The 17,759-nt window shown below is 50.8% G+C and overlaps 2 protein-coding genes across 8 annotated transcripts; both read left to right on the top strand.

Annotated features, from left to right (window-relative positions):
- Positions 1-92: 92 nt before the first annotated feature.
- CARD9 (caspase recruitment domain family member 9) lies at positions 93-16,265 on the top strand. 7 transcript variants are annotated; one of them, XM_064171499.1, is made up of 14 exons: positions 93-1,068; positions 1,693-1,833; positions 2,867-3,425; positions 5,678-5,815; positions 6,228-6,553; positions 7,287-7,466; positions 7,665-7,817; positions 8,235-8,360; positions 8,481-8,672; positions 9,373-9,414; positions 9,962-10,007; positions 11,399-11,469; positions 11,755-11,831; positions 16,178-16,265. In XM_064171499.1, the coding sequence occupies exons 3-14, from the start codon at positions 3,242-3,244 to the stop codon at positions 16,215-16,217; spliced, it is 1,575 nt and encodes a 524-aa protein (XP_064027569.1). In that variant the 5' UTR covers positions 93-1,068; positions 1,693-1,833; positions 2,867-3,241; the 3' UTR covers positions 16,218-16,265. The 7 variants fall into 7 exon arrangements, with proteins under 7 accessions (XP_064027569.1, XP_064027568.1, XP_064027566.1 ...); XM_064171498.1 differs by lacking the exon at positions 16,178-16,265 and adding an exon at positions 13,653-14,018 and having other exon boundaries at positions 7,668-7,817; XM_064171496.1 differs by lacking the exon at positions 16,178-16,265 and adding an exon at positions 13,653-14,018.
- DNLZ (DNL-type zinc finger) lies at positions 15,729-17,195 on the top strand. Its single transcript, XM_064171503.1, has 3 exons — positions 15,729-15,925; positions 16,178-16,317; positions 16,919-17,195. The coding sequence occupies exons 1-3, from the start codon at positions 15,737-15,739 to the stop codon at positions 17,088-17,090; spliced, it is 501 nt and encodes a 166-aa protein (XP_064027573.1). The 5' UTR covers positions 15,729-15,736; the 3' UTR covers positions 17,091-17,195.
- Positions 17,196-17,759: the final 564 nt, after the last annotated feature.

Here is a 17,759-nt window from a genome sequence, read left to right as displayed (position 1 = left end):
GATTGTGTGTTGTTGGGGGGTTGTTGAGGGGTGGTTTTTTTTGGCCTGGTAAATAGTGCTTTTTAATAAATGTGTGCCTGAGTGTGATTGCTAATGAGAAAAATTAAGTTTGCAAGCTGCATGAAAACCAGAGAGAGAGAGAGTGGGAAATGAATATGCATGTGGCTAAAATTGTAGCATTGAATTAGGCTTGGATTCTTTCAGGCATCCACAGCCTGCCCCATACAGACATTAGCAAATCACTTAAAAACTTGTTTCTTCATTCATAACCCAGCAATTTCTCTCTTACAGAGAGGTGCAAGACTTAGCTGAGTCACAGCTGGTAAAATCTAGTGGGCAAGTGCTGCAGAAAGCTTCATCCCACCACGTTGGCAAAGCTTCCTGAGGGTGTAGTGGTGAGTTCAGAGCACTGTGAGGTTCAGGCAGAGCTGAGGTCAGGGACAGCGAGCACCAACCTTGCTGTAACTGAGTGTCAAGGCAGTATGGAGCAGAAGGAAGGGTTTTGCAGCAGCTTCCCTCCTGCACTGTGCTCCCTCCCATATGCCAGTGCAGTGTGCTGTGCTGTTGGCATGAGGCATGGGTAGTGAGTGTGATCTGTGCTCCTTTGCAAATGCTGTTCAAGAGGTGCCCTCATAACCTCTCAGCTTTGTGCAGCTCTAAGCAGCAGCTGTCTTTGCTCTTTTCCAGGATTGAACTGAGCTGTCACTACAGAACAAAACACTCCTGAGGCTAGATTGGTCAGTTAGGAGACATTCTGATTACCTCCAGCAAGGGCATAGCTAACAGAGGTACTGTTTCTTTATCTAAAGCTAATTTTAATGCCTAACAAGAAGCAGAGGCTTAAAGCATCTCTGCCCCACTCCTAATGACAACATGGAGAAACTCTCCAGAAACTTAGAAAGCAGAACAAAGAGGAGAGTGGGAAGCTGATGGGAAAATGTGTCATGCTGCCATGGTATCAGAGAGTGTATGTTCTTGAGACTTTAAAAAGTCTGCTTTGAGACTGTTGGTGAGTTTTTGTTGCAGCTCCAGCTCTGGGACTGTGGGAAGGCGGAGAGGCAGTCAAAGGTATGATGTTGATGCTTCACATCATCACAATGCTGCTTGCTCTGCTGCTCCTTTAATTACTGTTAGAGCCACAGCCTGTAATTTGGGAATCGTGGGTTATGTTCCTTGCTTTGCCAAGACTTGACTCCCCTTCCCTCAAAATACTGAGTTGTCACAATCATGCTTGAAGCTTAAGGGCATCCAAAATTAGAGGCATCATTATAGAAACCATCCTTTTCAGCTGAGCTCTAAGCCAAGAGAGTGTTCTTGTTGCCACCAGCTTTCCTCTGTAAAGATGTTAACAGCTAAAAGACCATTTGAAGAGTCTCTTTCTTTTAACTGTGACTCGTTTTGTCCCCTGAGATGAGCTGGACAGACCTATGCTGTGACCTCCACTCTAATTTTTAGTCTATCTGTCTACTACACAAAGAAACTTTCTGGAGCCTAGCTGGGGCTTGAGCTGGAAACAGATTGGAAAAGAGAGCTGGAATGAATCTAAAATCACTGCCTGTGTGATGCTGCTGACTTGCAGTGTGACTGGTGTGTTCTTCCTCCCCTGTCACCCATTCTGGCTTCCCCTTTTTAAACATCTGTTGCATTGGGTTTTTACCCCATCTGAATAGTTCTCCATTTTCTCTTTCTCAGACCAGTTTTGCTCCTGGAATGATTTTTTGCTGTAGCCAAAGGGAGGCTGCACCCAAGATAAGTTTTCTCAGAGACAGGACACAGACAAATGTTGCTAGACCAGGAGAGGAAGCAAGGAGGCTTTTGACTGCACAGACTCAGGTCAGTGCTTGTAATGCAGAATGGTTTATATTAAGAGGGAAAGTATTTTTCTTTTAGAGCTCTGAGGTAAGGCTGTGGTGTTTATCAACAGGGGAATGCATTTCCTCTAGTCTGCTTAGGCTGGTTTGATGGCAGACAGATCACTTTCTCCATGATAAGCAAAAATTACTCATGTCAGTCCAGCTCCTTAATGTGACCTGTCAGTGGGATGGGTAACAAGTATGTGCTGAAGATGTTTGGATTCCTTCTCTGTGCTGCAGCAGAAAAACAATGAAGTTTTGAGATGACCTTGGAGAGAGATGCAGTAAGATGCATGTGAAATTGGACAGGCTGCAGAGGTGGGCACAAGCCAAGCTCGTGAGGTTCAACAAGACCAAGTGCAAGGTCCTGCATTTGGGTCCAGGCAATGCCAAGCACAAATCCAGGCTGGGCAGTGAGTGGCTGGAGAGCAGCCCTGAGAAGAGGGACTTGGGGATGCTGGTGGACACAACAGGAGCCAGCAGTGTGCACTTGCAGCCCAGAAAGCCAAGCAGAGCCTGGGCTGCAGCAGGAGAAGTGTGGCCAGCAGGGCCAGGGAGGTGATTCTTCCCCTCTACTGCACTCTGAGACCCCCCCCGGAGTATTTCATCCAGTTCTGGAGCCCCTATTGCAAGAGGGATGTGGAGATGCTGGAGTGTGTCCAGAGCAGGGCCAGAAGGATGCTCAGAGGGCTGCAGCAGCTCTGCTGTGAGCACAGACTGAAAGAGTTGGGGCTGTGCAGTCTGGAGCAGAGGAGGCTCCCAGGTGACCACCTTGTGGTCTTCCAGGATCTGAAGGGGGCTACAAAAAAGCTGGAGTGTTTTGGGGGCTTAAAGATTCAATTCTAAGCACAGCTGAGCATCTGGAGAGTCTGTGGTGATGTTTGAGATGTGACAGCACTTCCCTGGGGCAGGCTGCTGGGAATGTAGAGCTGGATTTCTCTGTTCATGAGCTGCTCTGCAGCTGACTGTCACCAGTGGACCTGTTGCTAAATAGTTTCGTTTTCCTCTTGCAGCGAGGCCTGGAAGATGTTCAGCTGGTTGGAGGGAAGTCATCCAGCTTTGGTGACTTCTCTTTTCTCAGAATTCATTGTGGCTGTCCTGCACATGTGTCAGCAGCTCTGGCACCAGCCTCGCCGCTGCTGAGCCCTCCAGTCTGCTTCCTCGCCGCTCTATCAGCGCAGCTGCTGCCTTCTGTAGGTGAGCTGCGAAGGCGCAGGTGGGAGATGTGTTCCTGCAGCTGAAGGACACTTTTGCTTTCTCAGCCTGGTCGGGTTGTTGGTTTCACACAGCCCCCGCTGCTGTAGCGGCTCAGAGCCTGCTCCTTGGAGTTCTGGTCTGGGATTTTTGGGGACGGACCAGCACGGCTCCTGAGCGCCCCCCCCGCCAGCATGCAGGAAGAAGATAACGATGAGGCCTGCTGGAACGACCTGGAGAGCTTCCGTGTGAAGCTGATCTCTGTGATCGACCCCTCGCGGCTCACTCCCTACCTCCGCCAGTGCAAGGTCCTCAGCCACGACGACGAGGAGCAGGTCCTCAACGACCCCAGCCTGGTCATGCGCAAGCGGAGGGCAGGTGGGTGAAGAGCAGCAGCTTGTCACAGAACCTCGAGAGGTTGGAAGGGACTTCCAGAGATCATCCAGTCCAGCTCCCCTGCCTAAAGCAGGGTTACCCAGGGTAGTTTGCAGGCAGGCAGGTTTGGAAGGTCTCCAGAGAAGGAGACTCCACAGCCTCTCTGGGCAGCCTGCTCCAGGGCTCTGTCACGCTCGCTGTGAAGAAGCTTCTCCCTGTGCTGAGATAGGGCAGCCCCAGTGCTGCAGGGCTGGGGGCAGTCATGGTGCCCCTCTCTCTGAGAAGCAGCCCCATGGGGAGGGACCTGGGAGTGCTGTCCATGGCACAGCAATGTGCCCTGGTGGCCAAGAGGGCCAATGGGATCCTGGGGGCTATTAAGCAGAGTGTGTCCAGCAGATCAAGGGAGGTTCTCCTCCCCCTCTACTCTGTCCTGCTGAGACCTCATCTTGAGCACTGCCTTCAGTTTTGGGCTCCCCAGCTTAAGAGGGACAGGGATCTGCTGGAGAGCATCCAAGGGAGGGCTATGAGGATGATGAGGGGACTGGAGCACTGCCTGGTGAGGCGAGGCTGAGGGACCTGGGGCTTTTTAGTCTGGAGGAGAGAAGACTGAGAGGGAATTGAATCAACATTTCTAAATATCTGAGGGCTGGGGGTGAGGAGGGGGGGACAGGCTCTGCTCACTGCTGCCTGGGATAGGACAAGGAGCAATGGATGGAAGCTGCAGCACAGGAGGTTGCAGCTCAACACAAGGAGGAACTTCTTGACTGGAAGGGTCCCAGAGCACTGGCACAGGCTGCCCAGAGAGGTTGTGGAGTCTCCTTCTTTGGAGACTTTCAAGGTCTGTCTGGTTGTGCTCCTGTGTGACCTGAGCTAGATTGTGTGGCCCTGCTCTGGCAGGGGAGCTGGATTGGATGATCTCTTGGGTTCCCTTCCAACCCCTGACATCCTGTGAGCCTGTGAAACCTATGTTCAAGTTTGTACCTGTTGCTCCTTGCCTTGCTGCTGCAGACCAGCAAAAAGAGATTTGCCTCATCCACTTGACACCCACTCTACAGATGTTTATACCCATGGATGAGATCTTATCTCAGTCTTCTCTCTTCCAGACTAAGTAGCCCCAGGCCTCTCAGTCTCTCTTTGTAGGGTAGATGCTCAAGTACCCAAATCATCTTTGGATGGAAACGCATCCTAAGGGAGCTCCTTAGATGTTCCCTTGCTCTGTCACCTCCAAGGAGCAGACTGAAAGAGTGCTAATTGACTGAGCCTGAAGAACACATCAGTCCTAGGTTACTACAGCGCTACACAACTGGTGTCTCCTCCCCTTCCCCTCGCACATCGCTGTGAGGGGAGAGGAGGAATGGAGATGGTTCTATTGCTGCATTCCTGAGCACAGAGGATGTGCAGCCGTTTGGTGCCCTGCACCTCTAGATTAGCATAAGGGAGGGAGTTGCTTGGGTTTCCCTCACGAGGTTTTTCTTGTGTAGTAATGCTGCAGAGGGAGATGGTTCCAGGATGAATTCACATGTCCTGTCCCTTGTTCCAGTATTCTGGAGTTTGAGGGGATGCTGACAGCACATGAAGTAAACTCTGTGACTGTTCTTTACAGCCCTGGGCTTGTTCCAGCCAAAGACAATGAAGACTTTGTTGTGCTATTAGTACATCTATTGGATTGGGTTAACTCTTACAGCCAAATTACTGAGGGTCACTGGGGGGGGGAAGATTATTTTCCCTGTTTCCCAGATTGGGAAACTGCAGCACAGAAAGGAAGCATCCCCCCTGGCCTTGATTTGGTATAGAGTATTTCTAGCCAAAGTAGGAAACTGAGCTCAAAGTCTTTTTGGTCCATGCTCTCTTAGGCTGTTCCCTGCTACCTCTCTAGTTATATGCAGAGCACTTACACCAGTGCTCCTTTTTTCCTCTCTATTTGCCTTTGGTATATGGAAGAGGAGCCTTGAGCTGCAGAAACTGTCATGGTACTTTGTTTTAACTCACTTCTTGTGTCATTATCAGCAGGGTAACAGAAAGGGCTTCTCTGAGATCTGTTTTTTCAGTAGGAGCTAGGTACAGGGGTTGAGTTTTAACTGTTCCTTCACAGTTCAAATACTTCTGTATAGCAACAGTTGTCTTAGGATTAGCTGGGGGGTTGGATCCCAGGGACTTCAGTCTGCATGTGGAGAAGGTGGAGTGTTTTTTTGTTATGTTAGACACAGGTAAAGCAATAAATTCATGGAATGTTCACCTTGTTGCTGTTGTTTCAGGTGTCCTTCTGGACATTCTTCAGCGAACAGGACACAAGGGGTTTGAGGCGTTTCTGGAGAGTCTTGAGCTTTATTATCCACAACTGTACAAGAAAATAACTGGCAAGGAGCCCAGCAGGGTTTTCTCTACGATTATAGGTAATGCTTCTGCTCTTTGGTGTTGCTGTGCAAATTAAGGTGGGATTCGCCTCCCCTTTTGTGTCTCTGGTGAGCAGTCAGGAGGTTCCCTGGTTTACGCTGTGTATATTGAAGGGTTCTGGACAGAATGGCCTTGCTGGCATCACAGGCTGGAGCTGGAAGGGTGGAACAGAAAGCAGAAGGATCAATTCTTCCTTCTGCCTGTGCTGTCAGGGACAGTGGGATGTAGAAGGGCAAAGAGCAGGAGGGAAGCTGCAGGGCTAACTGGGTCATGCACTGTCAGGGTTTGCACCCTCATGCACTGGGAATGCGATGCTCCTGAGCTGCAGTGATAGGTGGGTGGGGGCCCCTCCTGCAGGTGCTGCTGGGGAGCAAAGGGGACAGCAGGGACTGACATCTGCCCACCACACAGACACTGCTGGGGAGTCGGGCCTGAGCCAGCTCCTGATGAACGAGATCACGAAGCTGCAGAGCACGGTGCAGGAGGAGCGGCGGAAGGCGCAGGAGCTGGCCGTGTGGCTGCGCAGCAAGGAGGACACCATCCGAGAGCTGTGGGTGAGGGACAGTCTGCTCCGCAAGCACCAGGAGCGGGCACAGAAGATGAGGGAGGAGAGGGACAGCCTGAGCAGGGAGCTGCGGAAGTGCAAGGACGAGAACTACAGCCTGGCAATGAGCTACGCCAGGCAGAGCGAGGAGAAGAGCACTGCCCTCATGAAGAACCGGGACCTGATGCTAGAGGTCAGTCACCCGAGAAAAGAAGGCTCCCAGGAGACCTTGGGGTAGCCTTCCAGGATCTGAAGGGGGCCTACAGGAGGGCTGGGGAGGGACTATTGATAAGGTCTTGTGGTGACAGGGCAAGGAGTAATGGGTTTGTACTGGCAAAGGAGAGATTTAAACTGGGTGTTAGGAGGAAGTTCTCTACAGTGAGGGTGATGAGACACTGGCACAGGTTGCCCATGGAGGTTGTGGATGGTCCCTTCCTGAAGGTGTTTAAGGTTGGGTTAGATGAGGCTTTGAGGAACCTGTTCTAGTGGGAGGTGTCCCTGCCTATGGTGAGAGGTGGGAACTGGATGAGTTTTGAGGTCCATTCCGACCTAAACTATTCTGTGATTCTCTCTGATCCCTGTGCTGTGCATCAGACTTCTCTTTGCCCAGCATGATCTGGACCAGCTCTGTGCATCTTCTCTAGCAGGTGGTGTGTCTTGGTGGTCCCTGGCTCAGCAGGTCCATGTATCACAAGTTATGCTGTGGAGAATTAAGCCTTCCCCTCGCTCAGGACTGGGCTCCCTCCCAGGGCAGAATGTATCCATTTAGCACACAGGCAGGGCTCTGGTCCCCACAGCATCCTGAGGAAGACAAAGCTGGGGAGAAACTTGTCTCACCTTTTGTTTGGGGAAGGGAGTCTGGAGCTCAGGCTTTTGCTGGCCTGAGCTTACCCTTTGTTACTGATGAGCTCTGAACCTTCTTGCAGATCGATCACCTGAAGCACAGCCTCATGAAGGCTGAGGATGACTGCAAGCTGGAGCGTAAGCACAGCATGAAACTCAAACAGGCCATAGAGCAGCAGCCCAGTCATGAGGTGGTGTGGGAGATCCAGCAGGAGAAGGAGCTGCTCTTGGCCAAGAATCAGGAGCTGGAGAACACTCTCCAGGTTGGTGAGAGTGGCTGCAAGTGGACTCCTGAGAAGCAATTACCTGCAGCAGCCAGGGCAGCGACAAGGCTGCACTTAAGACTTGTGTGGGTTGTTCTGGCCCTGTCCTCCCATGTCAAATAGAGCTTTGGAGGTCTGTGAGAAGAGACTTGATATGGAGTTAGATGGTTGCTGTAGCTCACTTTCTTTTTTGTCCAGCAGGTTGCCAGGGAACAGAACTTGGAGAAGAGCCTCTCCACTAAGACTCTGGAGAATGGCTGCAGCCAGATGCTAGAAGAACGCCAGGAGCTGCTGAACACCATTTACAACCTTCGCAAGCAGCTGCAGAGAGCTGAAGTGTGGCAGGACAAAGTAAGAAAAGCAGAGGGAAAACCTGCAGTGTCTTGCCAGTGCAGCAGAGCTACTGCTCAGCAGCAGCCTTTGCTGCTCAGCAGCAGCCTTTGCTGCTCCTATGCTAGTGTCTGTGTTAGAGTTTGTCCTGGCATAAGTGTTACCTGTTAATTAACAGTCCCTGCTTCAGCCTGGGGGCTAAAGGGAGCTTTTTATCCTGATTGCCAGCTCAGGTACGCATAAATCCATCATGTTAGCAGTCCTCCTGAGTCACGTTGACCAACCTTCTGGATGGCTTTGCCCCAGCTGGAGAGTCTGGCCAAACTTTGACACTGCACCAAGGTCTGGCTGTAGCAATCTGCAGCGTAGAGCAGCAGTGGTGAGAGCCTAGCTCAGGCTCTGCCCACAAGCAGGATGCTTTTGGCCTTGTCTTGACAGTATGCAGAGGAAAAAGAGATGCTTGAACTACAGTGCACGTCTCTGAGGAAGGACTCCCAGATGTACAAAAGACGGATTGAAGCTGTCTTACAGCAGATGGAGGAAGTGGCTTTGGAAAGAGACCAGGTGATAAAACACTGCTCTTGGAGCTGCTGCTAACCCCTGCTTTGCTGTCTGAAGGGGGCAGGCACTGTCACCCTGACTGCACTGTCGTGTGACACGCCACCACGCTGTCCCTCTCGCCAGGCACTCCTGACTCGAGAGCAGTTCTACACCCAGTACTCCAAGAGCCTGGTGGAGAGAGATGCTTACCGCAAGCAGATCCGGGAGCTGGGGGAGCGATGTGATGAAATGCAACTGCAGCTCTTCCAAAAGGAGAGTCAGTTACTGGCTACTGAAGCCAAGCTGAAAAGGTTGCAGCTGGAGCTACCCGCACTGGTATGCCTGTGGGGCTGTCCTCTGTGTGGTGGGTTGGGAAGCTGAAGATGGGGGCCAGAGCGTGGCTGTGTCTCAGAGCAGTCTGAAGGCAGCAGGCAGCTGTGGGTGACCATTTCCTTTTAAGTGCTGAATTTAGAGTGATGATAGATGTGATGGTTCTTGTTACATCACCTTGCTTCCAGGCACTGATGATGCAAGTTGAGGCTTTTTGTGTTTGGAGCAGGTCCAGCGATGATGAGGGGTCCTCAAGCCCCAAAGAGTGAACTCTAAAGACCATGTATGAGCCGTTTGGATGAGAAGGGATTAGAGGTTAAGAGTGCTGAAGTTTCTGGGATGGAATTCCACACGTAGGGGCTTTTAATTAAGGTGGCATTTGGTGTACTTTCTCCAGGTGGTCAGACAGCAGTCTAGGAGAGAGGAAGTCCACACTTCTCTGTTTTCTGGAGCTTTCAGTCTGTTGTGTGTTCCCTCAGTACCACTTCCTTGCTTATAAAGGATGATTAATTTAGAGTCATAGATTGTACTGGGTTGGAATGGACCTCTAGAGGTCACCTAGACCAACCATCCTGCAGTGAGCAGTAGGTCAGGTTGCTCAGAGCCCCATCAAGCCTGACCTTGAGTCATCTCCAGGGATGGGGCCTCCACCACCTCCTTGGCTAACCTGTTCCAGTTCCAACGATTTATGCTGGTTTTATTTCAGACCTCTGACCTGGATGATACTTCCTCCAGAGATTCCCAGGAGGTGAGTAGGATGCCCTGTTTACCTTTCATTTTTTTGGATGGGATGCTTTCACATTCCTCACAGTTTCCCAAGTAATAACAGTTTTCAGTCCAATGACTGAATCTCCCTGTGTCCTGAGCTTTCAAGCATAGGACACAGTTATGGCCTCAATCAGCAAGATTTATTGAGTCTAAGCACATCAGGGGACTTGATTTATTTCAAGTTGCTTCTAATTATCTGTCTCGTGGGAGCACAGGCTAAAATAAGCCTTACCCCAGGGACATCTGTAGTAAAAATGGTTTTCACTTAGTTTGTAACTCTGGTATGAAGGTGATTGTCACACTGTCTGGAGGCTAGAAGTATAAATGAGGCCAAAGGGACAGGATCTGTTCATGGAGGATAAATCCATGAGTAGATCTGCAACTTCTGGTCTGGTGACAGCAAAGTGCACTAGGGAAAGGTCAAGTCTATGCATGTCCTGCTTCTTACATTCCTCCATCTGTTTCTGCTCACTCTGAGACACAAAAAGGGGCAGGTCTCACATTCTTGCTTTGTTTCTCTCCCATAGCTTACTCTTCATGGTCATCTAGATGAAGATACACAACCAGCTAAAGGTAAAGCTTTTCCTGGGAGATGGTAGAGTAAAATTTGTGAGAGGATGGTTCAGTGCTTCAAAAGGACAGGAAAAGACATTCCTGGGTTTCATTTCTAGTGAAGAGCAGGTAGTCCAAGTGAGGAGTTGGTTTGGGAGTGATGCTTCTCAGCAGGGTGTGCTTGGCACTCTGAGTAAGACCTCCTTGAGGCAACTCAGCCTAGGCACCCATAAATCAAGGCATCCTGCTGCACCACCAGCTTTCTAGCTTTCTCACCTTTAAAAGGAGAACATGTGCCCAGCTGCTGGGAACAGTGAATGCTTGGAAAGCTTTGCTGAGATAAAAAGCTCCACAGGCTTTTTACTACCTGATCTCTGAAAGGGTCTTTCATGTATCTGAATGACCTGGGACAAGTGGTATCATTAGACCATCCTGGGCCTTTGAGTCCTTTTCTTGAGGTAATCTATCTGCTGAACTTGGCCAGGAGAAAGCAGCTGCTGCCTTTGAGAAGCAGCTCCTTGGGTGCCTTTTTTTTCCTCCTCACTCCTCTTAAATTTGTCACACAGCCTAGAACAGAACAAACCTCTTTCATTTCAGCTGGACCATGTGGCTTTCTCCAGGGATTTTTTTTCCCTCCCCTCTTCTCTTTTGTGTTGCAGGCTGCTTTCACAAAAGCAGAACTGTGTAGTTAATGCTGCCACTGCTTCTGTTCCTTTGGCATCCCCAGTGGAGATGATTCAGCAGCGTGGAAAAAAAGCAATGAGCAGGCTCCTCTAAGAACTTGAAATTCTCTTTTAAAAGGTGTTTTGGTCTCCTGGAAGATGGAAATGATCTTTTCACTTGTTAAGAGGGGAGATTTTTCACAAAAGCTGAACAACACTGATCCAAAAAGCCTTTTTATTCCAAATTGTAGTTCACTCAGTGCAAAACATGCCTCAATACCTGATCACTGCATCAGGAGCTTAACTGGAACACAGGCTGATGTGATATGGACAACTTAGTTTTTGGAGAACAGGGACTAATTAGGGTTAAAATACTGATCAACTTGATTGCTCATGTTAACCTCTAACTTGATGTTTTATTTAGTGATGCTAAGCAGAGCTGCTGCTTTGCAAAGGTTCATTTTGCTCCTGAATAGGCAGAAATAAGAAAGCTGCTTGGCCTCTTTCTGAGCCTGATGGGGAAGTTCATCATCTTGAGCAAGATCCAGGGTTTGAGTGAAAATGAGAAGTGTCTCCTTCACAGGACTGAATCCTGAAGGTTTCAGGGCTTGGTTTCAGTTCTGCTGTTGGCTCTGTGAAGTGCTGGGTAGCTGTTAAAAGTACAACTATTGCTGTCTGAGGGACTGGCAAAGGGGGAAGTTACTTTGCAATGACAACTGTGACTAAAGCTGTGATTTTTCCTTCTCTTAGAAGGTTACCCTGAAGGACCAACCCAGCAATTTAGCACTCGAGAGAACAGTCTGCCTCCAAAGTCACCCAATGTAAGACCACTTTGTAGGCTCTTCTGTACTATGACTGGGGCTTGTGATCATCTGTGTTCTCGTTAGTGATGGTTTGAGAAGCCTGTAATCAGCTGCAGAGTTTTGCAAATCTGAGCACTTCCTGCTAAATTCACCCTCCAAAAAGGGTGAGCTCTGAACAGCAGAAGCACTTTTGGGTAGTAATGTCTCTATGCTAGAAACATCTGCTAATTACTTTCTGGCCTTGATGTCTGGGTATGTCCAGTTTAATATTTGGTGTGGGTTTTTTCCTCCCCCCACTTCAAGGAGTGTGGCTTAGCCAACGAGGACCTGGCACAAAAGGAGAGGAGGAGGATGAAGGACTGCTTTGAGCGCTACCGAAGGTCTGGATTTTAGTAAGCAGGACTAACTCATGTGACTTAACTGATGAACAGCTTCTATGTATGTCCTCTTTTCTGTCTATCTCCTGTCCCCAGGTGTTATGGAGGGGCAATTAATTAATGTGAAATGATACTTTCCCAAAATTAATATTCACAGTGTCATAGAATGGTTTAGGTTGGAAGGGACCTCAAGGATCATCCAGTTCCAACCCCCCGCCGTAGGCAGGGGCACCTCCCTCTAGAAGAAGGTCGCTCAAGGACTCATCCAACCTGGCCTTGAACACCTTCAGGGAGGGGGCAGCCACAACCTCCTCAGGCAACCTGTGCCAGTGTCTCACCACTCTCACTGAAAAGAACTTCTTCCTAGCATCCAGTTTAAATCTTCCCTCTGTCAGTGTAAACCCATTACTCCTCATCCTGTCATCGCAAAACCTTGTCAAGAGTCCTTCCCCAGCCTTCCTGTAGGCCCTTCAGATACTGGAAGGCCACTATAAGGTCTCCTCAAAGCCTTCTCTTCTCCAGGCTGAAGAGCCCAGCCCCAACTCTTGTAGCCTGTCCTCATAGCAGAGCTGCTGTTGCCCTCTGAGCATCTTCTTGGCCTCCTCTGGACTCGCACTCGCAGTTCCATGTCTTTCTTGTGTTGGGGGCTCCAGAACTGTACAGAGTACTCCAGGTGTTCTAGCAGCAGACCAAAGTGCTCCTACTGACAGTGTAAACTATGCTTGTGATGGCTGCCAATACTATTTTTTATTAAAAAAAGGACTTTGGGTAGGGTTTTTCATCTTCTGTAACCAAACATCAGCCACACACCACACTTCAACAAAATGTAAGAATGTCTTTCTCAGTCTAGACCCATTTTTAACCTGGGTGTGCTTCATGCTGGATGTGTCATGTTCAATTAAGCACTAAGTGGATTGACTTGTACTGAACCTCCCCCCTGACCTTCCCAAAGTGTTCAGTCATAGAATGTCAAGGGATGGAAGGGACCTTGAAAGCTCATCTGGTCCAGGCCGCCTGCCAGAGCAAGATCACCCAGAGCAGATCACACAGGAATGCATCCAGATGGTTCTTGAATACCTCCAGAGAGGGAGACTCCACAACCTCCCTGGGCAGCCTGTTCACTGCTCTGTTACCCTCACAGGGAAAAAGTTCTTCCTCAGGTTCACATGGAACCTGCTATGCTTCAACTTCCACCCATTGCCCCTTGTCCTGTCACTGGGCATCACCAAGCAGAGGCTGGCTGCAGCCTCCTGGCACTCACCCCTTACACATTTATAAACATTAATCAGGTCACCCCTTACTCTTCTCTCCCTCTCTTATTGCTTAAGTTTAGAAACAACCCTCTACATTCATTCAAGAAAGAGATACTTGGTCATTATTAGAATCACAGAATCAGGCAGGGTTGGAAGGGACCACAAGGAGCAGCCAGTTCCAACCCCCCTGCCATGCCCAGGGACACCCTACCCTAGAGCAGGCTGCACACAGCCTCATCCAGCCTGGCCTTAAACACCTCCAGCCATGGGGCCTCAACCACCTCCCTGGGCAACCCCTTCCAGGCTCTCACCACTCTCCTGCTCAACAACTTCCTCCTCACCTCCAGGCTGAGCCAGGACTTCTTCCCCCATGTCTTTTCCTAAAACACAGTAGTTGAGAAGTGTGCTTCAAAAGGGCCATAGGTAAAGCAGAGTTGAATAATATTAATGACACCAAGGATTGACTTTATTTATTTTAGAGTTTCTCCAAGTGCTGAGTACTGAGCATTTGTACAATACCAGCTGTTTGCAGGAAAGCTCTAAAAATTGACCATCTAAGTCTTCTTTGCAGAAAAAGAGCCATGAGAAGGGTACCAAAGGACCAGCACCACGAGGCAGACTGGGAGAACACCACTGGCAGTGACAACACTGACACTGAAGGCTCCTGAGAGCAGGACTGAGCTGTGGGCAGCACCAGCCTGGCCTAGAGGCTGCCCTACCCCCTCTGCCTTGCTCTTTCAGTGGACTTGAGCTTTTTAAACCCATCTAACAAAAAACTCGGGGCAAGTTGATGTTTCCAAGGGGCTGCTACGTTTTCACATTTGCCATCCCTTCATCCGTGTGTCTCTTTGAAAGGCAGGGATGTGAGAGGTGTGGATTGAAGGGCAGGGATGTGGATGTGTGGATTGAAAGGCAGGGATGTGGATGTGTGGATTGAAAGGCAGGGATGTGGATGTGTGGATTGAAGGGCAGGGATGTGAGAGGTGGGGATTGAACGGCAGCGATGTGGATGTGTGGATTGAAGGGCAGGGATGTGAGAGGTGGGGATTGAACGGCAGCGATGTGGATGTGTGGATTGAAGGGCAGGGATGTGAGAGGTGGGGATTGAACGGCAGCGATGTGGATGTGTGGATTGAAGGGCAGGGATGTGGATGTGTGGATTGAAGGGCAGGGATGTGGATGTGTGGATTGAAGGGCAGGGATGTGGATGTGTGGATTGAAAGGCAGGGATGTGGATGTGTGGATTGAAGGGCAGGGATGTGAGAGGTGGGGATTGAACGGCAGCGATGTGGATGTGTGGATTGAAGGGCAGGGATGTGAGAGGTGTGGATTGAAAGGCAGGGATGTGGATGTGTGGATTGAAGGGCAGGGATGTGAGAGGTGGGGATTGAACGTCAGCGATGTGGATGTGTGGACTGAACGGCAGGGATGTGAGAGGTGGGGATTGAAAGGCAGGTGTCATAAATAACAGGCATAAACTAAGGTTCATGCCAAAATAAGGCTTTAATAGAGTTGCAGGAATCAAGCAATGCACAGGCCTGGTGTGCAGGGAGGCTCTGCTCTGCCCTAAGGCACAGCCTTTGCCTTCAGCTGTCTCTTTTTATCCCCTATTCTATTACAGATTCATTACTAATTCTAAGAAAAGGTTGGGTTTTCCTTACCAGTTTTAGGAATGGGAGATGTCTCTTCCACACATGTCTCTTTTTATACGGTGGTCCCTCTGGTGGTCTTCAGTGATGAAGACCATTACAGAGCCATTGGAATGGGCTGCTCAGGGAGGTGGGGGAGTCACTGTCTCTGGAGGGGTTCAAGAAGAGCCTGAATGGGGCACTTAGTACCATGGTCTGGCTGACTGGATAGGGCTGGGTGCTAGGTTGGACTGGATGATCTTGCAGGTCTCTTCCAAGCTGCTTGATTCTATGAAGTAAGGGGTCTTCCGTGATGAAGTAAGGGGTCTTCCGTGATGAAGTAAGGGGTCTTCCTCAAGTGTCCTTTCCATGAACTCCAAACTAGTAGTGTCCTTTGTCTTCCTCTGTTTGCTCATGCACCAAGGCTGTCTCTTCCACACGCCTCCCTCCTCCACCAACCTTTCTAGTTACTGATTGCATTTATCTTAAGCCTATTGCATACCTTTGCGCTGGTGGTGCAAGGAGGTCCATTCAAAACTCCCCTTCCTCCCTGTCTGTGACCTCTTGCCACGAATTGGTGAGATCAAACCCGTCTTTCTCACACAGGGAGGTGAGAGGTGTGGATGGAAGGGCAGGGAGGTGAGAGGTGTGGCTTAAAACGGGATTAAATATTCACCTCCCGGTATTAAATATTTAAGGGGGTGGAAGAGTTGTGGGCCCAGAGCCCTGAGCCTGTGTCGCATTTCGCTTCCTGCCTCATGCAGCCCAGTGTGAGCTGCGCTTCAGTTCAAGTCCGCTCCCTGTGGCGACGGCGGGGCCCGGCCGCAGGGCCGAGAGCTCTGCCGCGGCGGGGCGGGGCCGGCGCTTACCCTGGCTCGGCGCGGCCGAGTCGCCGCCAGCCGCGGCCGCTTGCCCACACCCGACATGGCCGCCGCCGCCTGTCTCTGCCAGCCGCGGCCGCTTGCCCACACCTGGCATGGCCGCCGCCGCCTCAGTGCGCGCCGCGCGGTGCGCCTGCGCCGGCGCCATGCAGCGTGGGGCGCGAGCGCTGGCCTGGGCCCTGCTCCGCGCCGCGCAGCCATGGCCGCACCGCCGCCCCCCGCCCTTCTCGCACCGCCGCCCCCCGCCCTTCTCGCACCGCCGCCGCCCGGCCTGCACTGCCGCCGCCCCGGGGCAGGTGAAGGCCACGCACTACGGGCTGGTGTACACCTGCAAGGTGGGCTTGGGCGGGCAGGGAGGCTCCGCGCAGGGTGAGGGCCGGGGTGGTGCCGGGCGCTGCGGGCTGTGGTGAAGAGAACAGGCCGCGGTGCAGGGGAGGTCTGTGCCGGGACCCGCGTTCCTCTGAAGGCCACGGGGAGTTGTAACGCCATCGTCCGCCTTGTGACAGAGGCGAGGGGGGGCAAAAAAACCCTTTTAACAGGGGGCTGCAGTTCCCCTGGTCGTAACATCCGCTTCGTTTGCTTCGCAGGTCTGCCAGACCCGATCGGCCAAAACCATCTCCAAGTTAGCCTATCATAACGGGGTGGTGATAGTGAAGTGTCCTGGCTGCGGGAATCACCACGTCATAGCCGATAACCTGGGCTGGTTCTCAGACCTGGAGGGCAAGAGGTGAGTGTGCCAACGGCGCTGGTGTTCAGGAACAGGATTTGAGTTCTCCTGAGCTGATGATTGGTTATTTCTGTGATGATTTTGAACCGCAGTTCAGGTAACACCAAAGCTTTCGCTGCGTAGAGTTCAGTTTTGTTCAGTAAAGTACACAAAAGAGCTTTATAATCGTCTCCAGTCTGACCATCGTTAGCTGGCATCTGAATAAACTGTGTGAAGGTGCAGCAGAGGCTGTGCTCAGATCCGTGTCGATGCCAGCAGGTGAATTACTGCCCCTGGGCTTCTGCTGTCCCTCAGGTTTTTACCAGATCACCACTCGGCTCTCCTGACTAAGCATTTCAAACGTGTAGCCCTGCCTGCTGCTGAACATCAGCAACTTTTAGCTCCCTGACAAACCTTCACAAAGTTTTTATGATCCCAATGGATGAAAATAGTCCCAGAAGGTTGGGGTGATTTTATCAGCTTCCTAATGCTGTGGTGATGCTCAAGGAGTGAGTCACTCCCTAAAGGTAACCCTGAGAGCAAAGCACGAGAGCAGGCCTGTGCTGGACTGTGCTCTGGCCTTTGCTCTGGTGTCACTGTTGGTTTCTGCATCACTGTTAAGGAACATTGAGGAGATCCTGGCAGCCAAAGGGGAGAAGGTGAGACGTGTGGTTGGTGAGGAAGCTGTGGAACTGCTGCTGGAAAGCTCAGCAGATGCTGGCTCTCAAGGTCAGTCCTCGGAGGGAGAAAGCGGAGAACCTCCCCCAGAGGCGGGCGGCAAGGGACAGACCTGACGAGTGGGATTGGTGTCGTTCTGCTGCTGGCAGGAGAGGCTTTGGAACCTTTAGTCCCTGGTTTCAGCAGTCTGTGTTTAAAATAAACTTGGGTGTTGGTCTTTCTCTGTTGAGTGTCTTGGTCTTGCTGATGGTTTTGGAGATGGAATGTGGATGTTTTCTGTGGTACTTCAAGGTGAGGCTCGGTGTCAGGAGCCTGGTGCTGTTCTCTGCTGAGAAAGAAGGCAGGAATTCTTTGTGTGCTTTGGTCTGGGGAGGTGCAGCTGTAGATGGAGGCTTTAGTGATGTCTCTTGGCCTGGCCCACGTGTGGCATGGCCGCAGCTGGTTCCAGAGCTGGTGGAGGTGGATCCTGTGGGGGAAGAGCTGAGCAGATGAGGTGATTGATGCCACCTGAGATGTGCCTCAACCTGTGTGAGTCTGCAAAGTCAAGAGAGGGTCAGATCAGCAGCTGTTAACTGCACTCACCTGCTGCTTTTTTCTTTCCTTTGCTACTGTCATAAATAACAGGCATAAACTTGCATTCATAAGGCTTTAATAGAGTTGCAGGAATCAAGCAATGCACAGGCCTGGTGCGCGGGGAGGCTCTGCTCTGCCCTAACGCACAGCCTTTGCTCTTGTCTCTTTTTATCCCCTATTCTATTACAGATTCATTACTAATTCTAAGAAAA

The sequence above is a fragment of the Pogoniulus pusillus genome, chromosome 35 (genome assembly GCF_015220805.1).
Source record: "Pogoniulus pusillus isolate bPogPus1 chromosome 35, bPogPus1.pri, whole genome shotgun sequence".
Lineage (NCBI taxonomy): Eukaryota > Metazoa > Chordata > Aves > Piciformes > Lybiidae > Pogoniulus > Pogoniulus pusillus.
The sequence above is the reverse complement of the archived record's forward strand: the minus strand, read 5'-3'. Positions and strand labels throughout refer to the sequence as shown.